The sequence below is a fragment of the Crocodylus siamensis genome, chromosome 3, assembly GCF_052110815.1.
Source record: "Crocodylus siamensis isolate JL-2025a chromosome 3, ASM5211081v1, whole genome shotgun sequence".
NCBI classification, from domain to species: domain Eukaryota; kingdom Metazoa; phylum Chordata; order Crocodylia; family Crocodylidae; genus Crocodylus; species Crocodylus siamensis.
The window spans coordinates 80,815,298-80,842,753 of record NC_143397.1 but is presented as its reverse complement, the minus strand read 5'-3'; the positions used below and the strand labels follow the sequence as shown (position 1 = coordinate 80,842,753).

General features: G+C 41.8%; 1 protein-coding gene across 4 annotated transcripts; it reads left to right on the top strand.

Moving 5' to 3' along the window:
• The first annotated feature begins 399 nt into the window (after window positions 1–399).
• HABP4 (hyaluronan binding protein 4) lies at window positions 400–26,359 on the top strand. Of its 4 annotated transcripts, none has more exons than XM_090038591.1 (8): window positions 401–884; window positions 10,078–10,228; window positions 11,221–11,382; window positions 11,563–11,634; window positions 14,426–14,509; window positions 22,735–22,903; window positions 24,680–24,862; window positions 25,782–26,359. In XM_090038591.1, the coding sequence occupies exons 1-8, from the start codon at window positions 536–538 to the stop codon at window positions 25,836–25,838; spliced, it is 1,227 nt and encodes a 408-aa protein (XP_089894717.1). In that variant the 5' UTR covers window positions 401–535; the 3' UTR covers window positions 25,839–26,359. The 4 variants fall into 4 exon arrangements, with proteins under 4 accessions (XP_089894719.1, XP_089894717.1, XP_089894720.1 ...); XM_090038592.1 differs by having other exon boundaries at window positions 403–836; XM_090038593.1 differs by lacking the exon at window positions 11,563–11,634 and having other exon boundaries at window positions 400–884.
• Window positions 26,360–27,456: the final 1,097 nt, after the last annotated feature.

The following is a 27,456-nucleotide window of genomic DNA, read 5'->3' as shown; positions in this document are numbered from 1 at the left end:
GTGCGGCTGCCCGCGCATGCGCACTTGGGTAGCATGGGGGGAGAGAACGCGCACGCGAGGCATTGGCACTACACCGCCCCGTCCCACGACCAATCCCAGCGCTCGCTCCGCCCCGGCGCTCATGAATATTCAATAAACCTCATGCATATTTCACCCAAAGGCCGGCCCGAGAGTGGAGGAGAAACTTTCAACGGGCCTCTCGCTTGGTGTCACCGCCACTCAGCCTGACGACACAGAGGCTGCGCTTCAATTGGCCGGCGGCGGCGAGCGGAGAGGCTGCATCCAGCCCTCCCATTGACCGGCCGAGGCCTCCCCGGGGGGTGGGGACCAATCCCGTGATTGGACGCCGCCTCTCCCTCTCGCTTGCGATTGGCTGAGCGGGGCGGGGCTTCCGGCCTCTATTGGCCGCGGCGGGGATTGGCCGGCGGGGCAGGCGAGCGGCCATGGCGTGGGGGTGGTGGCGGCGGGCTCTCTGTTGAGCGAGGCGAGCCGGGCCCGGCGCGGAGTGGAGCGGAGCCCGCTCCCTCCCCTGGCCATGACGAAAGGGGCCGTGGGCAGCCCCGGCGCCGCCGCCGCCATGCAGGACAGCTTCGGCTGCGCCGTGGCCAACCGCTTCTACCAGCTGCTGGACGACGAGTCCGACCCCTTCGACATCCTACGCGAGGCCGAGCGACGCCAGCAGCAGCGCAAAAAGCGCGACGAGGCCGCTGCCGCCGCCTCGACCAGGAAGGCCGCCCCGGGCCCTCGCCCCGGCACCGGCGCAGGGCGACGGGAGGCGCAGAGGGAGCGCAGGCAGCCGGACAGCCCTCCTGCCGCCGCCGCGCCGCAGCAGCCCGGTGCGCGCCTCTCCTGGGGGAGGCGGGGGTTCTTCCTTCACGGCCAAGGTCACTGGTGGGCGTGGGGGGAGGTGTAGGTGGAGGCCTCATCGCCCTGCCCACCATGCCCCGGGGCAGTGGGACTGGGAGGGGTGTTGAGCACGCATCCCCCCCCCCCCAGCGTGTTGCTGCTCCTCTCAAGCACTTCTTTGGGGTTTTGCTTTTCTCCCCCAGTACTTTTCCTGTCTTGTTTCTATCTTTCTTCCTGTCTAATCCAGTATAGTCCTGAATCCTGCTCCCCCCCTTCCCCTTCCGCTAAGTAACTGCGTTGTGAACATCCACGGGTGGTATTTGGCATCTGAGACCAGTGCATGTCCTAGGCTTGTAGGTATTGTAAAGGGCTGACAGCCAGGCCTTGATGATCTTTACCTGGGCTGGTTTTTTCTATAGACTATCAGGTTATCAGCCCCTGTCATGTGTGGTTGTAGCCAAAAGGCCCAAATTTTAAGCAGCAAGACTGTCCAGGAAGTCATGGATCTTTGCTGACATGACTTTAATCTTTGTGTTTGAGTTGACACCATTTTAATGATTTGAGAGGAACACTCATGGACTCCCGAAATCATCTGTTGCCCAAACAGTTCTGATTCTCAGTGTCTGCTGTGGGAAGGGCCAGACAGCCCAGTTAAATGTTACGAGTTCACTTGTTGTGATGCCTTTATTCACTTTTCCAAGCAGTGTTTGCAACCTGTCAGTTCTGCAGAGACACCATGGACATTTACCATATTCAGATGCAGTGAAACTACTCCAAAATCAAAAAGGAGAGAAAAACGTAACAAAGCATAGGTAACTTACTCTTCAAAGTGCATCAATCAAGAGTTTAGGAGAGCACTGACTAGTGACTTGTGACGCTGGTTTTGTTTTGTTTCATTTGGCATTTTGAAGCTGAATCCAGGCCATGTCAAAAGAAGGTTCAGTCACTTAAGAGTAGAAGTCTGTTCCTGGAACTGAGGTATGCAAGAGCAAGGGAAAACAGTTGTAGAGAAAGACAGTGAAATGAATTCTGGATTGATCTGATTTTGATGATCACAGCCGTATTGGGCCACATGATCCGCCTGATTGGTTGCTAAGCCTTTCAGCAGTGGCTGAAATTAAATGCTTCCCAGGTATGCTTGCTGCTTATTTCCTTAGCTCAAGACTAGCAAAATTCCTTGGGTCCTGTTGATTGAATGGGTATCACACACTGCTGCGCTCCAGTACTCTTCAACGTGGTTTACAAAAGAGCATCTTATTTGTTAGGCTTATCTGTCCCTTTCAGTCTTCAGTCTAACATATTCTCTTATTAATGGTGCCCCTAACTTGTATGTAGTTAGATATGTTTGCCAACATTGTGATGTCTTAATTGCAAGAATTCCACAGTAGGGTATTTTTTGTTACTTAGGTGTTTGTTCTGGTACTCTAGCATCTATGCTGCTACTCAAAATCTATTTACCTAGTGTTTTTGTAGCACCTCTTATAGTGTAATATGGCCAGAGATTGTTATTTTTGCAGTCTTCAGTGGTTTCACATACTCAGGAATGCTTTCTTGTTAATGCAATCATCAAAGTGAGCTCTCTAAAACTTTAAACTTTTCAGGTCAATAGCAGTGTGTGCTCTGTGGGTATGCATGTCCATGGATGGGGTTTTAATGTGTTTTGTTTATCCCTTGTCTTCATTGCATTATACCGGTTAAAGTGTGTGTGTGAGTACTTTGTGTGTGTATAGGTGACATTGGTCAAAAACAAATGTAAGAAAAAGAATGAGCATTGCAAAGAGAGTTCTATGAACGTGGCTAAACTGGCTTGGAATTCTTCAAAGGGCAATTCCAGGAAGCTAATATCTGAGCTGCCCAAGACTGCAGAGTGATTTGATACTAGAGCTGCCTCTGCAGTGCAGATCTCGCTCTTCTCAGTCTGGCAGGGCAGCTTTTCCATCGAAATGCCTGGGAGTATTAACTTCAGAGCTGGAAAATGTACCTGAGGGCACTTTGATGTATTTGAGGTCTTTGAGTTCATTGGTACTCAGCCTCAGGTCACTGTATGGGAGCATTTTATAAAGAGGAGGAAGATACTGTAGAGATGTTTAACAGCTCCATAATGTGAAGCCATAATTGCCAAGTATGAAGCAGAGAAGAGGATGTACTTCTTCTGTTTTACAGTGCTGCCACAAAACTAATAGCATCATTCTCAAGACATACCTTTCTGTCTGCATTTGCAACTGTAGGACTTCATAGGGCAGGGAAAGTGCTCTTTGAACTTAGTCTAACACTTGGGTTCTGTGTTCTGATGTTTTTGGTGGGTTGACATCACTTTGTTTGTGCATGTGGGTCCTGAGCATTGTTCATTGTGTCTGTGCAATCATATTGTCACAGCCATTAGGCTTTCTACGTAAATGTTGCCTGCAACCTCAATATCCGGAAGACATCTTTTTTGAGAAACCCATCCTTTCCTAGGCAGAGAGCCACTAACCTACAGCCATTCTGCAGAGAAGAAAGGGTGCCTTATTCCACATATTGCCTGCTAATCAAAATAAGGCCTTTGTATTCCAGATCTCAGGAAACTAAAACAAATATTTTGTCAAATATTGAAGATAGTGGTCCCTAGTATTGCTGTGTCTTAAAGCAGGGTTGGCCACCTTGGATCACATGTGCCATAAGTGGCATGGGCAGCCTCAGTGTGGCTTGCAGTGGATATGGGAGGGAGCACAGGGCAGGGAGAGGAAAGCAGAGGAAGGGGATTGCAATAGCACTCGGGGAAGACGCAAGGCTACAGCTGCAGTGAAGCATATTTGCACAACAGGTAAACGGGTAAATTATATGTGCTTTCCTTGCAGAATTGACTGGTTAGGGACAACACTGAAAAATGTATCGTGGTTTACTGTGAACTGTAATTTTAGATTACCAAAACTCCAGGCTTATTCCTGCGGGTAACTGAAATATGTAGGAACCTCATCAATTGAAAGCCCTTTGGGATCTGGTATAGGATCCAGGGAACTGCCAGTGGTTGGAAGAATATGCCAAGCTTTTGCTTATTTTTAAGTTGAATTATCATAACCATAGAGTTTTGAATAATGCCCACATCTCTGTAAGAGTGCAATTTTATTTTTGCAAATTAGTGGTGTATACTTAGAATTGTTTTTTAAATACAAGATGAAGACATTCTGAAATGTTTCTAGGCTCACTGTAACTAGAAAGGGTTAGGTGGGTTGTGTGTACAAATCCTCCAAAGGTGTGTAAAGGATGACTGTGTTTAATAATGCTGTGCTATGTGGGGATCCCATGTCTTCACGCACTAATGCAGGGGCGGGCAATTATTTTGGGTGAAGGGCCGCTTACTGAGTTTTGGCAAGCCATTGAGGGCTGCATGATGGGCGGCCGGGGGCAGTAAAATATTAACATTTTTTTTTAAGGGGCCCCGTGGGCTGGATAGAATGACTTGGCAGGCTGCATTTTGCTCACCCCTGCACTAATGTATATACCCATTACGAAGTGTATTGAGCTGAAATATCCAAACTAGCTCTGAAACCAGCAGGATTGTACTGCTTTGTGCCATGTAGACATACTTCAGGTGCTTAACTGTGTCAAAACTGATGGGAGGTAAGTCCAGGTTCTCAAAGGCATTTAGTCGCCTTCTGTTTGAAAAATCAAAACTGACTTGTATTGATTGGGTTTAAAATCTGTAATTTTGACACTTTTTTTTTTTTTCTTTAAATTCAGATTTTAAATGTTGCAAGAAGCAGTTATTTATTAGTTTTAGTGTGTTCCAGGCAAATGGTTTGCTAAATCACTTAGGTAATGTTTAATATGTTAAAGACTTTTTTCAGAAAGATTTGAAGTTTACCAGCTTGAACATCTTGTGTTGATTCAAAACATACTGAATTTAAAATAAGCTTTCAGACTACTCAGATGCTTTATGTTGAGAGCTTAATACTTTAATGTTATGGTTTGGTGGTTACAGGAGAAGTTCTGTTTGTATTTAGAAAGTTGTATAAATCCTGCCTTGTTTACCTTGTTTCAGCTGTTGTTTAAAAAAATCAGATACTTTCAGGTTAGCTCTATTTAGTGAAATCTGTAAAAGCTGCAAGGTATCTTTAGTGCACAGGTTTTTTTTTTTTTAAAATCACTTGGGAGTCCAGAATGCTCTTTTCTGAAGTATCTGACAAAGTGAGAACAGAGCTTTTGGGAGTAGCTAATTATCTTACTATTTACTTATTTATTTATTTAGAACATCTCTCTGTTCTTCAGACTAGGATATTTATATTCCTTCCCTACTCTTCTGATTTGGCATGGATATTAACTCTTGTTGTTTTAATACATTTCTTGTTTTCTAGGCCTTGAACACTTTGTATTTCTGGATGTGGGATGTGAACTCTTGTAGGTAGTGTGACATCTGTAATTGTGTATCTTGATGTTAATTAACATTTGTTCTTAGAGCTGTGGGCAAATTGCATTTGCCAGCTCTTTTGAAAAGGCCCAGTAAAATGTAGAGCTTGCATTCTCTACCAATGCAGGCAAATTAAAACTGCTGATGCTGCATTAATAAAAAAAGCTCTGTTTAGTTGAAGTGTCCAAAATCTCTTTACTAACACTTTAAATGACTTCCTTCCTGCCTTTGTTGTGAAATTTCTGGAGGTGGCAAAACTGGGACATAATCCCTGATTATTAAGATTGACTGATGGTATTGTTGTCACCATCGTAGAGCAACAGGGTACTGCATGTTTTGAGGAAGTTTAAATTGTGTGAACTCTGTCGTCAGTGATATTTATAAATGACTCACTCGAATATAATTTTTCTAGATATGTAGTCATGGGGATTGTGCAGGGAAAGCTATTGTTGGCATTTTTGTAACTGAGTGCTGGCATATTGAAAATACTTTCAACCTGTGATTTTTGTATCTTTTCTTTTAGTTTCCTTTGAAATATTGCGTGACCTAGAGAAATCTAAATCTCTTTATCATGGGGAAACTTTCTAGTAGGAAGTAATTAAAGCAGTTGCATGTAAAGGATTTATTTAGATTGCCAAGTCCAATGTTAGGGTTCTGTAAACAACTTTGAAAAATTAGTTTTGCCCATGCACAGTTACATGCAACTCTGTCTGATTTTAGAGTGAGCTTTTTGTGGTCTTTATTACTATATTTTAATGCAATATACCATTTTTGGAAGAAAATTAATCTAATACTTCTGACTTACTGAGTCAGGAATAAACTAATGTCCCTTTTATGGGCCATATTTTATGGTAGTGATCCTAGAATTATTTATTACCAACCATTTTAATCCCCCTCCTTCAGGCCAGACCATGTGGTATTCCTGCCAGCTCTAATATATAATTTGATCTGTTTTGATCTTTCACTAAATTCAGAATTTCTTGTGCTGCAGGTTTTTATGAGGGGAAGCTTCTTCAGTGCATATTTTGTGTTGAGATCCTCAAGGGATTTGAAATAGTGATGCTTATGGGAAGAGAATGGAAGAGGCTTTGAATTCTCCCTTTTTGGTCTGAACAACTGTAAGAGCAGCCAGCTTCCCCAGTTTGTCCACTTCAACTCAGTAGGAGCCTGGGTTGTAGTTGGCTGACTTTTTGCTGCTTTGCTCCTGTACATTTTCTGTAATACCTTGCAATGTTGCAATTTTCTCATCAAGCTTTGGTGTTAACAGTTCAGTGAGATGAGTGGGATAGCTTAACGTCCTTCAGAATCACTTGTTTTGATCTACCTGGTACTATAACTTCATGCAAACTTCCCTGGATCAGTTGCTTTTTTTGTGTTTTTGGGTTTTTTTTGAAAGTTAGCCTTCAGGACCATAAGGTTTAGAATCTATATTAAAACTCTGCTCCAGAGTGTTTTTTGTTTTGTGGAGAACTGAACATATGTAACAGGCTTCTTAATTGCCCCATGTTAAGGTCAGTGTTGTAAGTGCTCTTTCTGAGAAGATGCATTACTGTGGCTGTAACAACAGCTCCTGTTATGTTAACAAGTAACTCTCGCTGGAGATATTAACCATCTTGGCCAAATTCTAGCATTACCTAGCATATACAAATTTCTTGTTCAGTTGCAGATGGATAATGTCCTTTCATTATGGATACACAGTATGTATGTCCATGACTAAATCTCAGTCAGATTTCAAATGGTTATATTCAATTTGTACATTGCTTTAGGTTCCTGTTCTGTATTCAGGATACTGTCAGTTATCTTATATAAGGTTGAATTGCCTAGAGCATTCTAATTTTAAGCTGAAATAACTTTTATTTCTCATGGAGTATGCTTCTTGCATTTGCAGTCCTGTAAACTTCTGTGGAATCATTAGGTTTCCCAAAAGCAACAGGGTGTCATTACTCCTCACTAATGATAAATATATGAATGGTTTACAGTGATTCAAATGTTGATTTTTCTCTTTTCCCTCTTATATATTTAGGCCCTGGATTCAGGGTTCACAAATATTCTGTATTCCAAAAGGAATATTCTTTGTTCCTTCAGGAACAAGCACACATTTCATTACCCTCCTAAAAAGCTAGTGGTCTATGATTCTGATTTAGAAAATGGATAGAAATGTTTTCATAGAGCCTGTAAGCATCCTGAACAAAGCTTTTGGGATTTAAATCCTCATCTGTGGTGTTTGCAACAATTGTATCAGTACAGTTGAATCAAAGTGAAATTGGCTGTCTGTGGCTATCCAGACTAAAGCAGTGAAATGCAATAAATTGGCTTATGTACTGAAAAATAAAATAGGAAGTATTTTTAAACAGTGTTGGACAATCGGATAGAAAACCTTTTTAAAATAACTTGGCCTTTGCCTGCATCTGGGCTAGTTTTGATTCCTAAGCAAAATTTGTAAGTAGTGCTCTGAATGTTTGAGTGGATTTGATGGGGCTAATGGTGAGACTGAATGGAAAGGGGCTCTCTCTGTGTGCAAACTAAATCTCGATGAGTCTTTTTCTCAGCTGACAAATCTAATTGAACTAGAAAATATTTCTAATGACTACCAGGATTTGAACTCAAAATGGATTTGCTGACCAGTTATTTACTTGTATGCAGTGAAGAGTTGAATTCCAATTTGAAAATCCTAAACAGTAGTTGTAAAGTAAGGAAGTTATTACTGGAGTGCATGTTAGAAATGTCTTTCTTACTATTATGTGTGGTCACATTTTACGTTATCTACGTTAATATGTTAAGTATCACGTCTCCCATGGACGGTTGTGTCCATATTTTTTTTTCCCTTACCTTGCCCATCTTTAGGTAAGGTAAGGTAATCCAAAATTGCAACTCTGAACTGTAGTAAAGCTTCAGTGGGCTAATGATGAAATCCAGTATAAAATTAAGCCCTGAATCTCTTGGGAGTGCTAGAATATTCCTTCAGTCCTCTTGTGGACATCTAACATATTTTCAAGTTCATGATAACATGCTTTCCACTAGAGTATTTGCCTCTTTCAATGAATGGCTAGTTATTCAGTATTTTCTTTCCAGCCTGTGACATTGGACCTTACTATATACCATTAAGGTCCTGCTGACAGTAAAGTTGTTTTCCATATGAGCATTTCCCTAGTGGTGTGAATTAATCTCAACTGTGCCCCTATGAAATTTAAGATGCTGCTATTCCCATTTTATAGAGGCAGAAGCCACAATTGTCACATCTCAAGTAAGGCATTTCAGATTAGTGGACACAGCTATGCCTTGCACTTTCCAGAATACTTTAATGTTTTCACTGATCAACTCCCATTTAGTTTGGCTGGAGTTGAAAGTGCACAGGACTTATCAATAGTAGTTTTGCATTAGGCACTTAAAATGAGGAATCCCCAGTTAGTAGTTGACTAAATAATTTGATTTGAATAACTTGCTGAGCATCACATAGGGGTTCTGAAGCAGTAATGTTCAGTTGCCTTAAATAGGAGACTCATGCAGTTTCTTGCTTCATCTGTTACACGCCTTCCAACCTTCTCAGTTGAGATGAGTGTCCTATAGGCAATGGTCTTATGCATTTGGAGAAAAAGGAAGAAAAGGATCGTAGCGATGGGTGGAAGTACATGATTGTATAGTTAGACTTCCATACTGCATATGTACAAGTGGCCAAATAATGGTTACCTGGGCAAGTCTTCTGATCCTAGGGTTCATGTTCTGGGTTGGAGCTTAAGTGGACAGCATAGGTTCCTGGTACTTGCACTAGTGGAGTGACAGATGGCTTGTGCAATGGTGGATTGCTATGGGCAGACGTGTCACCCCTCACTTTAAAAATGTTTGTTTTTAAAAAGGATATAAAATATCTTAACAGTTCAGGAGCATGTAGAAATTGTTATTATATTTATGTTGTACTGGTGTAAATGGAGTTAAACTTTTTCAGCCAGTTTCATTTGAATTTTTATCTTAGATTTAATTTGCTTACATCTATGTATTCCTAGAGAAGCATAACTGTTACCTGTCTACACTAGGCTTGTCCAACATACGGCCTGCAGGCTGCCATGCAGCCTGCCAAGCCATTTTCTGAGGCCCGAGGTGCTGCAACGGGAAATAAAAGTAAACACTGTTTACTTTTGTTCCCACCCCTTGTCCCTCTCCCAGCCCCTCAGCAGCTTCCTAACTGGGGAGGGTGTGGGCCTTTGGCCAGCCCACTGGGTGATAAAAGGTTCATGATCTGGCCCCACATTCAAAAAGCTTGGAAACCCCTGGTCTACACCTATGCTTTTGCCTGTGGATTTCATGGCTATTTGCTGTACAGGAGAACAGACTTGGGAGTCCTGGGTTCACTTCTAGAGGAATTAGGTCATGTGGGGGTCTCTGCCCTTTTTCAGCTCCCAGGTTTTTGACTTCTGTCCCTGCTGCTTTCCACTTAATGGTTTCTCCAATAGCCTATAAACTTTTTCCTTGCTCTTTTATTCCAGACAGGCTGTTCCTTCTTTTTTCTACTTGGATGCAGCAAAAGGATTACTGAGAGTACAAGAGGGAGAGCTGGCTTATTGGTTGCTTCTGCTATTCCAAGAATGAGATTATAGTTGTGGGGACAGGGAGGTAACAAAGACAACTGAACTTGGTTAGTTGAAAATAGGGTTTCATGGTTGCCAAATACTTTATCTGACTACAATATCGCTTACAGCTTATATTGGAAAGTATGTTGGTGGGAATATAGGGTGGGGTGAAACAGAGTCTAGCTAGTTGTAGCCAATACACTTTAGCCAATAGTCTGGTAATTGCAATTTTATTCACTAGCTTTGCATAAGTTTTAACTTCTTAATTGTGTTCTGCAGGCCAGAAGCGAGCCCCTAAACGGGGAGACCAGCAAGGATGGAATGATAATAGGGGAGCCGAAATAAAACAAGAAAAAACTGAATGGAGACCATCTTTCAGGGAATACCGTCCCTATGACATGGAAAGACAAATGGAATTCTCGGTGGAAAAGTATGTACCATTTATGGAATGACAACGTGTTCTTCAAGGGGCTGGATATTCTGAGAGTCCCTTATGGGCACTGCTTGGTTTAGACATCAAGATTACAGTAAGGAGTACAAATTAAAATTACAAGAAAGCTCAGACCCTACAGCACAACTGTTCTGCCTCCCCTAGTTTCTTTGATCATGGGATATATGGTGTGTGTGTGTGTGTGTGTGTGTGCCTCCCCTAGTTTCTTTGATCATGGGATATATGGTGTGTGTGTGTGTGTGCTGCCTCCCCTTTGATCATGGGATATTCTTTGATCATGGGATATATGGTGTGTGTGTGTGTGTGCTGCCTCCCCTAGTTTCTTTGATCATGGGATATATGGTGTGTGTGTGTGTGTGTGTGTGTGTGTGTGTGTGTGTGGGGTTGGCGGGGTGAGGACTTATGCCATCTCACCTTAGCAAACTTAGTTTAAAAACTGGCTGTTTCTTATGCTGTCTACTCTCTGCCAGTGAACACAAGTTGTTCTGTTCCAGTCTATATGTATAAAGACGGAGAGAAGTTTCTAACACCTATGAGACAGCCTATCATGAAAAGACAGATCAATCTTGAAAACATGCATGCACATTTCTAAGATGAAAATGGAAAAAAAATTAGGGTTTATTACTACCTATCAAAATATGAAGGTTTTTGGTACATCTAGAGAAATCGGTTCTAAAATAGTTTTACCCTTAAAGAACAAAGCAGATGGGTAAAACTAAACTGCAGCTGTAACGAAGGAGTGCAGTTTTGTGCTTCTGCTCATATTCAGTTTCTTGGCTGTAAAGTTGACAAAGCGTTGTGGGGCCATATGAGAGTTAGTTAAAGTATAATCTTAAAAAAAAAAAAAAAAGTCTGGTCATTTTAATTTGGAGATCAAGTTACTTTATCACAGTGACTACTGTATTCATGTCACCACAGTTTTAGTTCTTAATTCTTCAGTAGATATAGCCTGACTTGCCGCCTTCTTTCAGACCAGTAGACCGATTTGACCGGGAAAGGCCAATGCGAGGACGCGGGGGAGGAAGAGGTGGCATGCGAAGCAGAGGAAGAGGTGGTGGAATAAATCGAAGCTTTGATGGTTTTGACCAAAGAGGGAAGCGGGAATTCGAAAGGCAAAGTGGGAGTGATAAAACGTAGGTGTTTCTTATCTCTATTGGTGTCATCTAATGTATTGGAAACAGTTGTGTGAAATATACCCAAAATACTGATCTCTTTTGGGTGAAACGGGTGTCATCAGATTCTTGTTTTTTAGTTTGCGTCAATAAGAGAGGAAGTTCTTTCAATATTAAAAAGAATGCTGTTTCTGTCTCTAGAGGAATCAGAGCAGAAGACAAAAGGGGTGGAAGTGGAACGCGCAACTGGGGAACAGTTAAAGATGATCTGAGGTACAATACAGGTTTGGCCTGTTCTGGATTGACACTTTCTATAAAGTAATAGGCTTGGTCCCACTTTTCAGTAATTCATGCTTTGTGGTGTTCCCCCTGTTATGTTGAACTTGCCCACAAAAAACACTGAGGAGCCTGCTTTTCTGTTTGCTGAGACTGTAGGTCCTAGCCCAAAGGAGAATGTCTCAAAACTGCTTGCCCATGGCCAAATAGTCTGTTGACTAGAGTGATGTATGTAGTGTTCTTTTCAGTGCCCTAGTAAATAGAAAAATACATTCTTATGAAAATTATGTACAATGTTAAAGTAACGTTTCCTTAAAGCTCTATGCATCTTTATCTAAATGAGTGGTCTTCAACCTCGTTAGATTCCAGGCACCCCTCAGAAAATGCTGTCTCAGCTTTCACTTGTTGTTTTTGACTGTAGAAAAATGTTGCAAAGAACTAAAAGATCACAACAGGTCAATATTTTAGATTTAATGAATTCTTATTGATTCCTATTCTTCTGGCCTTTTCTTGTGAATCATGTAGGTGTGTGCATACCAAACAATATTGCATCACACCCTTCAAAGGAACTCACCCTGGCTGATAATCACTCATTTAAATCTATTGTTCGGAATCTCTTTCTGCCTTGAAACCAGCTGCATTTTTCATTCTTTCATGTGGTTCCTTTGGAATTATGATGCAGTTTTGAGACGTAAAAAAGAATTTTGGTGCTATGGAGAGGGGAATTAGGTGTTGAGCACTGTAGGTCAGGGGAGAGGTTTTGAGTGCTTTTCTTCCTTCTTACACAGGGCCTGCTGCCCAAAGTGCCTGGAGGATGTCTTTCTGGCACCTCTAAATTGACACCTAGGGCTGCTGGCCTGTTTGACTACTGGCTATGCTACTGGCTATTTCAGCTAAACTTTATTGCGGTGAGTGGATAAGTTGGCTCTCCCCAGCAACTTTTCTCCAGAAGAGAGGACAGGATTAAGTTGCTTACTTAAGTCCTCTTGAGTTGATTTATGGTGGTGTGGGGTAGTGAAACTCCAGGGTACAGCAGGCCTATTTTTACCCGTATTGATTTCTCATGAGCAACTTGCTACATTTTTGCATATAACCAGCTTTGTTAGATTTATTAAAACATGATTTTTTCAGGCTAACTTGAAATAAGATTTTCAAGGATCAAGTACAGGGGAGAAAATAGTGTTTGTTTATTTTTTTTCCAATTTATAATAAATTGGAAGGTGTTTCTAAAACACTAAAACAAAAAAAATATCCAAAATGTTTGGATATCAAATTCCATTGGAAGCTTAAATAGCCAATAATAGGGGGAGCTAGGTATGTGAAACAACACCCAAATGGCTTTCTGTACTTCTAGCTACTACTTTCTCATAAAACATGGGAGATACCCCATGAAGTCTAATAATAGAAATGATCTAGGACAATACTTGTTTGGTTGGTTTTTTGTTGTTTTTTTTTTTTTGTTTGGTAGTACACCACCAGTTTGTAATATGGTTTTCCAAAAGAAGTTTAGACAGATGACTTCATGGAATTAATGAAAACTGTATAAAGGTCAAGAATATTTGCAGTTTTAGTAGTGTGGTGATTCTTATCTGGCTATACATGTTTTTTTGTTTTTGTTTTTCAATGCTTTCTATTTTAATACGTCATTGGGCATAATTAAGATAAATATTGCTCCAATGAAGTGTTTGTTTACATGATGAATGAGCAAAATAACATGCATATGCACATTGCACCCATATACCCTGCAACCCTAGTGCTACTATTATTTTTGATTTCATAGACTTCATAGATGTTAGGGCTGGAAGGGACCTCGGAAGGGCAGGAAGTCAGCTGAGGTCATAGGATCCCAGCAAAATAAGCATCCAATTTACTCTTCGAGGTGTTCAATGTAGGTGCTTGAACCACCTCCGGTGGCAGGCTATTCCAGACCTTGGGGGGCTCGGACGGTAAAGAAATTCTTCCTTATGTGCAGCCTGAAATGGTCTTGCAGGAGTTTGTGACCGTTCGACCTCGTCTTCCCTTGGGGCGCTCTGGTGAACAAACGTTCCCCCAGATCCTGGTGGTCACCCCTGAGCCTGATCACCCCTGAGCCTGCACTTTTCCAGGCTAAAGAGCCCCATAGCTCTCAGCCTGTCATCATAAGGTCTGTTTTCCTGACCTCTGATCATGCGTGTGGCTCTTCTCTGGACTCTCTCAAGCTTCTCCATATCCTTTTTGAATTGTGGAGCCCAAAACTGGATGCAGTACTTCAGCTGTGGCCTCACCAAGGCCAAGTACAAGGGAAGAATGATGTCCCAGGATTTTCCTGTTAAGTCTGAGCTTCCCCTTACCAGTTTTTCATTGATTAAGAACTGATACTAAAGCTACAGAAAGATGCTCTGTGGTAATTGCATAACTGTGAAATTTAATGTTGGCCTAACATAGAACTGTAGAATGATATAGCATGGTGATTTTAGATTTGATCATTCTGGATTTTTTTGTCTTAGTCTTAACAAGTATGCTTTTTGTTTCCACTTTTTCTAGGGTAGTGCTTCCAGAGAGAGGATTTCCACTGTTTGTCTTTATATAGACAAGTCTTACCTACTTACTACATCAAACTGGTCTCCTTTAATTTTCTTGGGTGATCAGTCAGTTTGTAAAATCTTTTTGTAGCAGCCCCCATGGAATTCTGCTCAGAGTTTGTCAAAGAATATGAAGATAGGGATATTTGTAAGGGAAGTAATACATTGATGTGTAAGGCTTTTTTTCCCCCCCAATATGAACAACTGGGTTTCTTGCTGTCTTATAGTGAGATGGAACAGACTGCCCCCATGGAAGAGACTGTGGAAACAGTGGAACAACAAGGAGCGCCTGAAGGAGAATCTGTGAACAAGTATAGTCTGATTTGCATTTTAGAAATAAGATGTTCAGACAAAACTGTGCATTGGTTATAATATTAGCTTGTAAGGGGATGACCTAAGGGCATGTCTTTACAGGCTTGCCAGGTTTTCTGATGCCGTATAAACACACCAGAAATTGCACACTTTGTCTTATATTGCCTGCAAAGTGGTGTCCTTATCTCAACTGGGGCCTTTAAGTGTTATCTTCCATACAAATATTGGAGAAACAACGTCCGAAGTAGTAGCAGTATCGATTTATGTATATGTGTATAAAAAATCTAAATTCCTATAGCTTCTTGTAAACTTCCATTTTTAACTAAATAGTGTTTCCTAAACATTTTTAATTTTGTGAGGACTGTAAACAGCATGCTACATGTTGCTGTTTTAATTTAAGATCTAGTGCAGCACAGTCACTTTACTCTGTGGCTTCACTTTACTTTACAAGTACGGTGGGTAAATCAGAAACTTCCCTCATATCAGTTGGGTGTTATTTAAGGAGATGTATAAAGGAAATGTTTCCCTTGACCTACCTGTAAGTTCATAGTTAGCCTTCCTCTTGCACCCCATTTAAAACCAACAAAAAATCTCTACTGCTTAAATATATTTCTTAAAACAAAGGTAAATGGAGTCGGTCCCCTGCTCCTGTTTGGTGTCAAGATGTGAGAACTGTTAAGTCTTGCTTCAGAAACCTGTGATTTGCCCCAGATTTTGTTTTAAAATATTTCAAACTTAAACACTGTAGCAAATAACCTGTAGTTAAGGACTTGTGATAGGAAAGTAGCGATCCAGCCAAATCTTACCTTTGAGTTTAGGAGGAAGTTTTCTAACAATTAACTTTCTCCTTTGGCTGACTTGGAGGTGGAGATATAGTTATCTAGTTATAAATACAGTACTTGGATAACTAACTCCAAGTTTTAATTTTAAATATATAATTTTAGAACTTGGAGTTCTAGTTGCTTAAGTTGCCTGTTGCTTCACATCACTTGCACATGCATGTTCTTTACAAAGACGTTCACCCACTACTTCAAGTATAACATTTTCTGACTTTTTAAATCAATACCATGTATAGATTAAAACTGACTTAAAGTAATGGTGCAGGAGGGGCTGAGGGAGGGTTTTTCTTTAAATTAAATTAAGGTTGTTGAACTTCCAGAAACTTAATGTGGGGTATATAGGCAATAAAACAACTCTTACAATGAGCGGGCATCATAACAGTATAATCTAACAAAACAGCAATTCAGTGCCTTCAGACTTGTCTAGTGGCACAAGTAATTTCAGAGACCTGTATCTGCTTCCACGCTGTAGAAGCAGAAATCAAATCCAGCTGTTATGGCTCTTTGTAATTTGTGTTCTGACATTGGTTTCTATAGAACATAAACATGAAAAGTATATCCAACAGTAGCAGGCAGAGGCTTTTGCCCAAGTCTGCTAGTTGCTTCTTGACTATAAAGAATTATTAAATCCACAAGTTTATCGCTTTGGTGCCATTTGAGACTATTTGGCTATAGTGCAGATGAGATTATTTTGCAGACAGGATGACTAGAAACTTTTCCTTCTAAATGAAAGTTCAGAAGTTGGGAGGAGTTCACAGACATGTGCAAAAATGCACAGTGGTACAGGTTTTGTGAATGACTGACTTTTGTATAGTATCTCAGATTTAAAAACATTATTTCCACCCTCAGACCTCAGAGCTGGAGCTTTGTTGCAGCTGCCTAAGGGTTGAAAAATGACAACATAGTGATGTGAGTCTAGGTGTGGGGAAATCAAATCAATAAATGCTATTCCCAATATATAACACCTCTTGCCCAAAGTCTGACTGGAACTGGGTTTTTTAATTGATAACTTTTGCCATTTCAAAGCATTCTAAACAACAATTACCTGTTCTGGGTTCCTTAACGATCTAGTTTTTGGGATGTTTGTGTGCCTGCTCTCTCGAGTTGCTGTTTTATGGCAGGTGAGGTAGCACAGCTGACCCCAGTTCTGTTTTTGCTTTGTTAAATGGGTTGGGGAAAAGTTGTGTCAAGGCTCTTTTGACTCTTGAACATGGCTATTTTTGCAATTCCAGCCACTTTTTCATGACTGCTTGTTTTCACACATTGCCTGGAAGATCCATTTTAGTCATTTCCTCGCCGCCTCAATGTATAACCGCCAGTCCTTTAAAACAAGCTAGTTCTAAGTTTTCTGTAGATACACCGTTTACTTTCCTGGGCTTGAATTTGATAACCTGGGAAATCTTAACAGCATTTCTCTGCAAGCTGTGTAAACTTGTCATCCCTAAAACCTTGTCAGTGTTGCTGTTAAACTTCTACTTGCAAAGTGTTGCCAGGAAACCAGTTAATCTGGTTTTTAGTGTAACTTATCCTAGTTCTGTTTTGCCTATACCTCAAAATTGTTTGGTCTATTTAGTAATTTATCTCTATTGTTTTCTTAAGCCTCATAACTTCGTTCATTTTATTAGTGTGTATATTATGTCTTGTGCTACAGGTAGGTTAATATGAATAAATATTGGTCATTTTGTAATCCTGCTTTTATAATTTGGAAATATTTCTGTTAGGAATCTTCAAAATTCATTTATGGACTGATGCTTTCTGGCATGCAAATGATTTAATTATTTATAAGTTCCTCTCCCTACTTGTTGCTATCCTTGCTACTTTATTAATCTTTATACCTGGTATTGGGTCTGCCCTCCAGCTGTTTTCTGGCATCTAATCAGTTTTCAATTAAGTATTGTGCCAGTATGTGTGCTCCTAGCCATTCTTTAGGAAAACTTCAGTTCACACGTGTTACCTCACTGATCCGTTCGACTACCCTTTAATCGTTATACGAAGTTAATCAATAGAATTGATGGAGTCTTGTAGGAATTTTTTTTTTTTTTTTTAACAATTTCTCATTCTTCTGCTAAATTGGTAGTGGGGAATGTCTCAGATCTAAAGCAGGCTGAAGTTTGTTTCTTGGCATCTTGATTAACCTTTTTTTTTTTTTTCTTTTTTCTTCAGCATCTGGCTATTTTCTTTTAGCATTATACTTTGGCCCTTGAATGTACTGTTGCTGGGACTCTTTGAATTGGACTCATCAACTAGCTGCCTAGTACAAATTGAATCTCTGCAATGGAAGATAAATATCTCCTGCTAGTAGAAGATTGTTTTTTAAGTCTTAGCAGTGTTTTAAAGCATCTCCCTGGCTTGTTTGTCACTAGCAAATTACTAATGCAGCCATACTGGATGTAGTTCCTTTCCCAGCTCCACATTTTGTATATTTCATCTTGAAAAGGCTGCTCAAAATTAGAAAGAAAGAGGAAGATGTTCTAAATACCTTAATACAAAGTAAAAAGGTTGAAAAAACCTTAACTACACAAAGCCCCAGAGAACTATGAACACATTTGAAAAAGAGTAATAGGAGCCATTTTTAGAAACTTAAATATATCCAGAAAAACCATAATTGAGTTGCAACTTTGTTTAATTGGTTGTGTTGACAAGCTCTAATCAGGGACTTGAACACTGTGCAGTATCTCTTATTTCACTGCCTGTTAGCAAAGGAACTTATAAACGTGGGTAATGACAACATGCAACAAGTGGATAGAGCAAACCAATAATGGTGAAGGATGGGAAGATGACTTGGTATACTATATACTTACCCAAATCCCTTTTGAATTTAAGACAACCTCCCCATAATTAGATTCTATACGTGGAAAAACTTTATACATTTGTTGTAATTTTCCATGTAAAGAATGTGTTTGTTAGGGGGCTGCCTTTTTGTAAATTTGCTATCCCCTCCACCCCATTCTCCACACTGCTGTGGTGTGGTAGGCAAGGAGGCAGACCTTTGCCCCTTGTTGTCTGTCCCCCTCCATCCCTGGCCTTGCTTTATCCTTCTGCAGAAACTCTGCTCCTGGTCCTGAGTAGTCAGCAACAGCAGTGACCCCAGCGTCAGCCCAGCTTGGTCGGGGAGAAGTGGCCAGCTTGTTTGGGGCTGGAGGGACCTGAGCTAGAGCAGAAGATAAGGGGGGAAGGGGATAGCTGGGGAGAGGTGGAGGGGCAGGTTGTGTAGTCTCTCCTGCACTCCAAGCTGTATATGTGGATCTGCCCCTCTCCATCTCTCTTCTGTTTCCTCTGCCCACCACAGTCTCCTGGCTGCAAAGTCCCTCCCCTGCCAAATGATTCCTCCCAGCCTGGGGCAGGTAACAGCTTAGCTCTGGCTTCAGCTCAGAGCTTGGGGCCAAAAGTTGAGCTGAACCTGATGTAGGCCAGTACTTGCATCTAAAGCAAGATTTTTTTTTTTCCCCCCCTCCAGCACAGATGGGTACTCTGTTAACTGGGGTGGGAGGAGAGCATTGTCTTTTATTTGAATAAATACAGTATATTGAACAGGTAGCTTTGTGTGTGCCCAGTTGATGTGCACTAGAAGTCCATTTAAAATGCTAAATGTATGTTCCTCTTTCCCATGTCTTGATAATAGGAGTTGCTGGTCTTGGAGAGTTTCATCTGGATTTACTGCTTAATTGCTAGAGAGCTGGTACTTCCAAGTTAGTGGTCAGCATTTGTTTTTGTTTTTGTTTTTCAAGCTTCAGGCTAGAAAGGCCCATTAGGGTCAGAGGTGGGGGGAGAGGAAGTGGGGCACTATGATCTAGATGCTTTTCCCCACCACAGGATGGGGGGGGAGTGTCCATCACTGAAATCTCATCTCCACAGGTTTGATCCAGTGGCTTCGTGGCCTGTAGGTTGCCCACCACTGACCTAGACCAGGGGCTCCCAACCTTATGCTGCAGACCAGCAAACCATGGATCGGAAGTGACCGCGGACTGGTAGACTGCAGACCGGCAGTGACCGGCATACTGTGGGCAGACGGCTAACCCTTTTCTATACTCTGTATAAAAGAGGGTTGGCTGCCGGTCCACAGTTTGCCAGGGCCTAGGGGTTGGGAACCCCGACCTAAATCATCTGACTTATTGTGGGCAGGGATCCTGGTTTCCCCTGATTTAAAAAAATCACAAAGTATGTCATTAAAGGCTCCTCCCAGCCCTGCTGGTGCTCCTCACTTCATTCCTAGCCCCCCAGATCTGCTAGTGCTGCTTGCCCCCTGCCTTCCCAGTCCTGCTGGAGGGTGCCCCCAGTTGCCAGGGCTGTGGGGCCAGGGACCTGGGTCTGCAGCCTGCTGCCCCTGAAAGAAGGCAGTGACTGCTGCAGCGGAGCAGAGCTTGGCTCCCTCCTCCCCCTCTGCTGCCTGCCATGGGCTCAGGTAGGGTGGTGCCAGCTCTGCGCCACAGCATGCACTCCTGAAAGGCAGGGGGAAACTGTTCCTGAGATCTGTGTAAGGGGTGGGAGCGGGTGCGCACTGTGGGCTCCCGCCCTGTTGTCCTCCCCTGGGGCCTCCGCAGCTTGGGTGTGACCAGGTGCTGCAGAGTAGAGTGCCTCTGCGCAGGAAAGCTGTTTGCAGCTGCAAGCTCTGTGCTGCTCTGGTGACGCATCCCCTGTGTGTGGGGCTGCAGTGATGGGTACAACCCCACACTGCTGCCTTTGTTGCCATTGCATGTGCTGGGGACGTGTCACAAGGGCATTGTGGAGCTCACAGCTGCAAGCAGCTTGCTTGTGTGGCTGCATTCTGCCCTGCAGCACCAGGTTGCACCTGCTGGGCTGCAGAGGCCCCCAGGGAGGGCAGCAGGAAGGGAAGCCCAAGCTTGCAGTGCACCCCCACTCTACACTCTTGTCTAGAGAGCACAGGACCCCTCCCCCCTTTCCCAGGAGTGCATGCAGCAGTGGGGAGCTGCCCAAGGCCCTGTCCTGCTCCTCACTGGGGCCCTGCAGCCGTGCGCTGTGGCCTGGCCCCAAGCCCCATGCAGTGCACTTATTGTAGCCCTGCCCAACTCCCTCCCTCCCTCTCTGTGGGGGCCTCACCCCTGCACTTACTTGCGGGAGCTGATCTTTGGGCTGCCTGGGGCCATGTGCATGTACATGCACATGGTGCACCCTGCCTGACTGCCTTCCTCCTCCTCCCTTCCAGCCCCCTGCAAACTGCAACTCTGCCAGCTGGTAGAGGGCTCATGGCAAAACTGCGAAATCTGTGGGTTTCTCTGTTAAAACGACAAATCTGCATCTTACTCCAGGAAGGGGGGAAATCTGCGTTTTACTTTGTTTTACTGTGGGAAACGGAGAACCTGGATCCTTGGTTATGACACTGTCTGATGTCTCTAGAATGTATATACCAATATGCTTGCTTGGAAAGTGACATGAGGCTGGCTTTGATTCAGATCTCTGCCTATTAAATGTTATAGGTTCCTCTTACTTTTTGAGCTTTCTGGTATTCAAAATGATCACTTGTTCTTAAGTAGCAGAATCTTTCTCCTCTACCAATATCTGTAAGTCTTGGGAGGAAAAGGAGGGTACAAGAAGAAATCATTTATGTCCTTATTTATGGGACATGATCTTTTGGCTTCATTCTCCACTATACTTTCTTAATTTCCACTATTCCTCACTTCAGCTTGGCAAATAAATGGATTAGCTCATTTTTCCTTCTTCGAAACTGCTTTTTACTCTTCAAGGGTCACTGTTAGATGCTCTTAAACAATTTTCAGTCTTGTACTGACTGACCTTGCTTGTAACCTGGTGTATATATAGACAGTTCAGATCAAAGGTAGGCAAGCGCAGTTCCCAATGAAGGAATATCAAGTCCATGCAACTTGTTTTAACAGACTTTATTAAAACAAACAAACAAACAAACAAAACCCTTTTCATCCAGAAGCTGAAATTTTAAATTACTTTTTCTGTATCTTACTACTTGATTACAGAATGTGTCCTGCAAATATTTACGAGGTGCACTCATATCATGTAAAAATATACTTGACGTGCAACTATCAGTTTTTACCCTCCCCCCATTCCTTTTGACATGGAAGCAGGAAATCGGTCTCTCTCTTCTGTCTAATGTGTATGGTGATTAAAAAACCTTGAGCTTGAGCTTTCCCAACAAGGTAAACAGGGCTGGGAGGCAAAGGCCTTTTCCATATATGGCCTAACATAACTTTTTAAGATAACTCAGTGTTGATTAAACTGTTTTTCAATAATTGCAATGGTGTGTAATGAAAGAGCTTCAAGCAGCCATGATTTGAATCAAGAGAGACTTTGTAGATCAAAATCAAGACTATGATCTACAATCAGAAGAAAATAGGCTCATAAAGAAAGTAAATATATTAAGCGTTCTCTGCAGCTAATACTGTAAAACGGGCAATAGCTTTCTGCAGCAGTCGTAGCTTCGAAGTGGGCCCAAAAGGAAATCGCATGGAGCATATTGTAGTATTATCTGTGCCAGACAGGATTGTCCTGGTTTGCATAAAAGGATGATAGGTAGTTTGTGTCAGCTTCTTATGGAGAAGCTCCTTTTTGGTTTCCAGCAGCCTGAGTGTTGGGGATACTTTAATGATAAGATACAGAAACATCTATTGACAGGTCAGAAAAATGGTCAATTCATACAAGGCAGACTCTCTGCCATGTTCTAGAAGTTCCCCTGGACAGAACTAGTATTAGTTTTTTAACCTGATTGACCCTTGGCCAATTTGAATTAATCCGTTTCTGCCATGACGAGGAAAAAGATGGCTCCAGTGTTAGATCCAGATGGTTTGTTACCAACTGTGCAATCAAGATTTCTCTTTTATCCTTATTTATCTGATGTGCATAAGAGCTGGTGAGGGGAATAAAGTACAATGTTATGGAATTCTCAAATAGAAGGCCATTGAAGCAAATAGTAATTGCTTATAAAATCGCATTGTGGGATCTCTTTTGAAGTGAGAGAACCCCTGAAATAGTGTTTTTGTTTAACTTGTTAGTCCTGAATAACTCAACAAAACCTGATCTTTTTGCTAGGAGTAGGTTTACTAGCAAAACTTGAGGGTGATTGATACGCCAGGTTAAAAGCCAGACTGCTTGTCATCAGGAATTCAGTCCTTCACCCTTTTGGTTATACAGACATGTTGGAGTCTTACCACAACGAGGGAAATTAGTGGGTAGTAAGTAGTTAAGAGGCTTGGATCAAATATCATGAAAAGTTCCTGGGAAATACTCTTGCTCAGAGAATCATCTGAGAAGAAATATTGGTCGAAGTACCTTTGTTTTAGAGATTAGTGGGAGGGAAAGTTTGTTCGTTTTTCTTTTTTTTTTTCTTTTGTTTTCTTTTTGTTCTACCTGGCATGTTACAAGCTAATGGTTTTTACTTTACAACTATAAACCTTTAGAGTTGCTGAAGGGGAGCCAGTGGAAGAAGTAGTTCAAGAAATGACGTTAGATGAGTGGAAAAATCTTCAGCAACAGAATCGACCAAAGCCTGAATTCAACATCCGGAAGCCAGAATCCACTGTTCCTTCCAAAGCAGTGGTGATTCACAAGTCAAAATATAGTGATGATGTAAGCATTGCCTTAGGAATTCTCTAAACTTACTTTGGTCCAGGATTAGGAAGCTGGCTTTGTATTAAAAGTAGCGAACGAGATGAACCTGAACAGTTTGGAAATCGGCACTCAAACTTCTACCTGCTATAGTCACGAATGTCAGAAAATCCTGCCTTCGATTCCATCACTGATTTACTTTCCCCTGCCTGTCTTCAAGCATCACTTTTTGCATTCTATACATGAACTCCTGGCATCACGTAAATGTGTATCTAAACTAAGTTTCAGTTCCATTTCATGATTTATTCTTAAAAACAAAATTGGAAGTCCGTCTCCTTGCTGCTGCCACTTGTATGTAGTTGTGAGAGCTCCATACTAGGCACTAGAGAACTGACGGTTCACTACACATCTCTTACGTTTTAACTTTGAGTCACATTTTCAAATACCCATTTAGTTTACTTGTCATTGTACTAATGCACATTGCGTATGTGTGGTTTTTTTTTTTTTTTTTTAGAGATTCCATTTCCTAGCATCAGTGTTAGTGCAGGTGCTATAAGTATCTTATATCAGGTCATTGTTGCATTGCAACTATTGCTGGAAAACTTAACAAAGCCTGAAGGTTTTCTGGATGTTACGGTCCTGCCTCCTGCAAGTAACCCTGAAGAGCTTATTTTATACTATTTTACTTTTTTCTGAACTCTTCTTCTACTTGGTGCCACTATAGTACTTATAACTAAAGTTTAATATGGTGAAATCATAGCTCTAGTGATGTCATTAGGTCCAGGACTTTACCTAGACTGCTTAGAGGAGAGCTTTGTGGTCAGTGAAGTACTTGTATGTGTTAAATGCCTAGCATGATGGGAGAGCTGCAGTCCTTAATTAGGATTCCTATGACCTATTGCAGTATGAATTTATTTGAATTATAATTAGGATGCTGGCATATTCCAGTTATTGTTGGGCTGCCATGAGCTTCATCCACAGGGTGTACTTGTGTGGCTTGCTTTTTAAAAAAAACATTTTGTGTGGTTTTAGATTCCCTTGCCCTCCAAAAACTGTCTAGCAAGAAATTAATTTTCACATTCTGGAGAATGTGCCTTAAATTGGATCTAAAATAAACTTGCGTGTAGGTCTTTGTATAATTCCTAAGTAGACTTTTAGCTGGCAGTGTCGAGGGACACCAGTGAAAATCACAGCTTAGCTGTAGTGGCTTGCCTTGTTTGGTACAAGTATTGCATCAGATGGGCAGTGTATCGGACTTCAAGTGCAGGTCATGAGTCCCTGCGTTTGAATTGTATACCTGTGTACTACTGGTGTGGTGTAAAGGTAGTAATGGAAAATATTGAGGGAATGTTATAATTGTCACAATAGCTGTATTGCAAGGTCAGCACAAAAATGGTCCAATAAAAACACTGGAGCTTAGCTGTTAACTATTTCTTTCATATAACCTTTCCAATGCTTATTTAGAAGGTATCTTGTAAATAATCCTCTATACTAAATGCTTTGATCGCATTTGAAAACTGCCTGGATCTTGCCACTGTGCATTTGCTCAGTGTGAGGGCTTTATGGTCACCCCATCCACCCTTCTAATAGCATAACAGTAGTGTGGGAAATTGTGTTCATAATTCCAAACAGCTGTAGAGGTGAGACAAGTTGTAGTTGTTTCTTCTGCCCCTCATCCCACGCTGAATTATCTGTAGTCAAGAACTCTGAATGCTTAGTGTGCTGTTTGGTGTGTGGCAAAGCACCTCTTGTTGTAAAGCTGTAGGTAAGAAAGCTAATCGGATATATTTGTTATAGATGCAAAAGGAGGATTCTGAGGACGACTCCCACATTTTCCGGAGAGCAGCTAATGACATAACTTCTCAGCTGGATATTAACTTTGGGAATCTTCCTCGCCCTGGGCGTGGGTCTAGAGGAACACGAGGAGGCCGTGGCCGTGGCAGAAGAGTTGAGGATCCAGGCCCTAGACCAGAAGTGGTGGTACTTTTATTTTGTGGCTATACATTTTTCTTTATACTGGGTGTTTTGTTTTTTTTTTTCCTGGAGTATTCGTGAGCAGGGATCCTAGTTTTCACCATGGAATCTGTTTTCCTGCAACATGCTGGAAGTGAGGCGGTGCCCCGCAGCAAGCAGTGCCATTTCTGCGCTTTCTTATTTTTGCTGCAGTTTTTGCCTCTTGGCCAATCAGCAGCAGGCATAAATGAGAGAGCAGAAATTGCATTGCTCACTGCAGGACACTGCCAGACTTTCGGTAGGTCGTGGGAACATGTGGACTTCTGTGTATTTTAAACTGAGATTTTTCCGCTTTTTTTCCCGCCCCCCATGGAAAACTAGGATCTCTGCTTGTGAGTCCGGTGAGATTTGTGATTTCTTGATCCATAGTGTGGTTGCAGTATAACCTGATATTTCATCTTCGGGGAGAAATACTAGTAAAGTTAGTATTCAGAGGGTCAAAGTTATGGTCACTCTGCTGAGAAGAGAGGATGCAGGATGGAATAACTGCAATTTTAAAATTTTATCAAAACTCTTGTTCTTAAAAACAAAACAAACAACACCCCCTGCCCCCCAAACTGAGTTTACTTAATTTATGGGGTCAGGTGCATGCTTAGATGTAGGAGGCATGTTTGCCACTTGCATGAAAGGAATATCATCATTGGTAGACTATCAAAATGGAAATGATTTAAGTACTAAATATCGTATTTCTTATTATTTTGCATGGAGGAAGTATCCCTGCTTTAAAATACTTAAGACTCAAGAGTATTCTTTTCTTAGTTCTTTCATCTTTTGTGCTTGGTATCTTGTGAATGAAAACTAGGCCTGAGCCAAAAAGCAGAGACCTGCAATGTACCTTTCTTGGTTCTCCCCACCCCCCCTAACCTTCCTTTCCTTCTTTTTGTAGACACAAATTGCTGCTCCAAATCCTGATGATCCTGAGGATTTTCCTGCTTTAGCTTGAAAGAACTGTCTTGACCAGTTTTGGCATAGCTGTGAAGAGACCAGTTTTACATTGCTGTGGGAAAGGATTGTCTGAGTCTACAGGAAATTTTCCCCCCCTCTTCCCTCCTCCCGCACCTTGTGTGAAACTATTACACTCCCATGCTATTGAGAACAATGACCTTGTGACACTAAATGACAGGGATCCTGCTACAGATTCCAGCATCTGCCTCTCTTTGAGATAACTGTGTGAAGGTTTTATGGTATTATACTCAAGGGATTTCAAATAAAAGTTCAACAGTACAGTGTTTAAAATGTGTATATAGAGATTATACTGAAGGGTTTTTTTTTCTTGAAAGCACAGTGAAATGTAAGCTGTACAACATGGTCTACTATTGGGACTCTATAGCAAACCCTCTATAGGGACTTGAAGGCTGCTTTCCTTACTTCATTGAGTGAAATGTACCGTTGCATATTTTAAGCAGTTAATACACAGCAATTTTCAGAAGTTGGCAAATAAAGAAAACTGCTCATTGGTTTGGATGTAAATTCTTTTCATAGATCTCTACAGTGAATCATGAGTTCTGCCGCTTGACTGATCTGGAAAACTGTATTTGCTATGGCTTCAGCTACACTTTAATGTCTCCACCTCAACAATTTGTTTTTTTTTGTCCACAGTCTCAAACCTAGTGACAAAAGTTGCATGTAAACCAGTTTAAGTTGGCAGAAACTGGTTTAAACCTGTAACAGAACACAACCGAAACTCAGTCATACAAACCAGTTTCAAAGTGGCCAAAACTGGTTTAAGATGAATCTGGTTGAATGTAATATCAAACTTAACTGATTTAGGTCAAACTGGTTTATGAAACTTCTGTCCCAGACTCCTTCCTGGTTCAAGTTAAACCATAGGCTGTGTGTTCACTACTTCTTCCTACTGGCCCGAGGTCTCTGGGATTTGCAGTCCAGACCCACACGAACAGGACTCTGCAGCGTTGCTCATCACTTCCTCTTCCTGCTTCCAGGTACCTCTGGGATTTGTAATCCACGATCACAGCCAGCAAGACTCCATGGGGTTGCTCCCTTCTGTTCAATACATGCTTGCTTCAGAGAGAGGACTGTTCTTGTTCAAGCTTTTATGAATTCAGTGCTGCTACCTTTTTCCCCATCCACCCCTTCTCAGCATGGCAGACTCTTTCCCCCCTTCCCCCATCCAGCTAGCTCTGGGCTGGGTCTTAGACATGCCCCCTGCATTTGAGCAGGGAAGGGAGAGAAGCTTTAGAGCTGACAGGCTGGGAGGTGTGCTGTAGTACCTGCCTGGCTTCTTTCTTGAGCCACTGAAAGTATGTGCCTGCTTTTCCTGAATTAACAGTGAATGTTCACTTACAAATTGGTTCAATCTCTACATCTAACCTGCAAAGACTGAACTGATTCAGCCTTGGGCTTTTTGACTGTCTGTACTAAGCCAAAGTGACAGGAGAAGTTATTTAATTTAAAACTGACTTTTGAGGCAAACCATGGGCTCTTCCTTAGTTGCACAAAATAACTCTGCCTCAACTGAACTTTTTTAGAGTAATTGAAGAGAAGTGTCCTATTTTCTCCCTTTTGCTCTAAAATGGTTGCTTGATGCAACTTTCTACTTC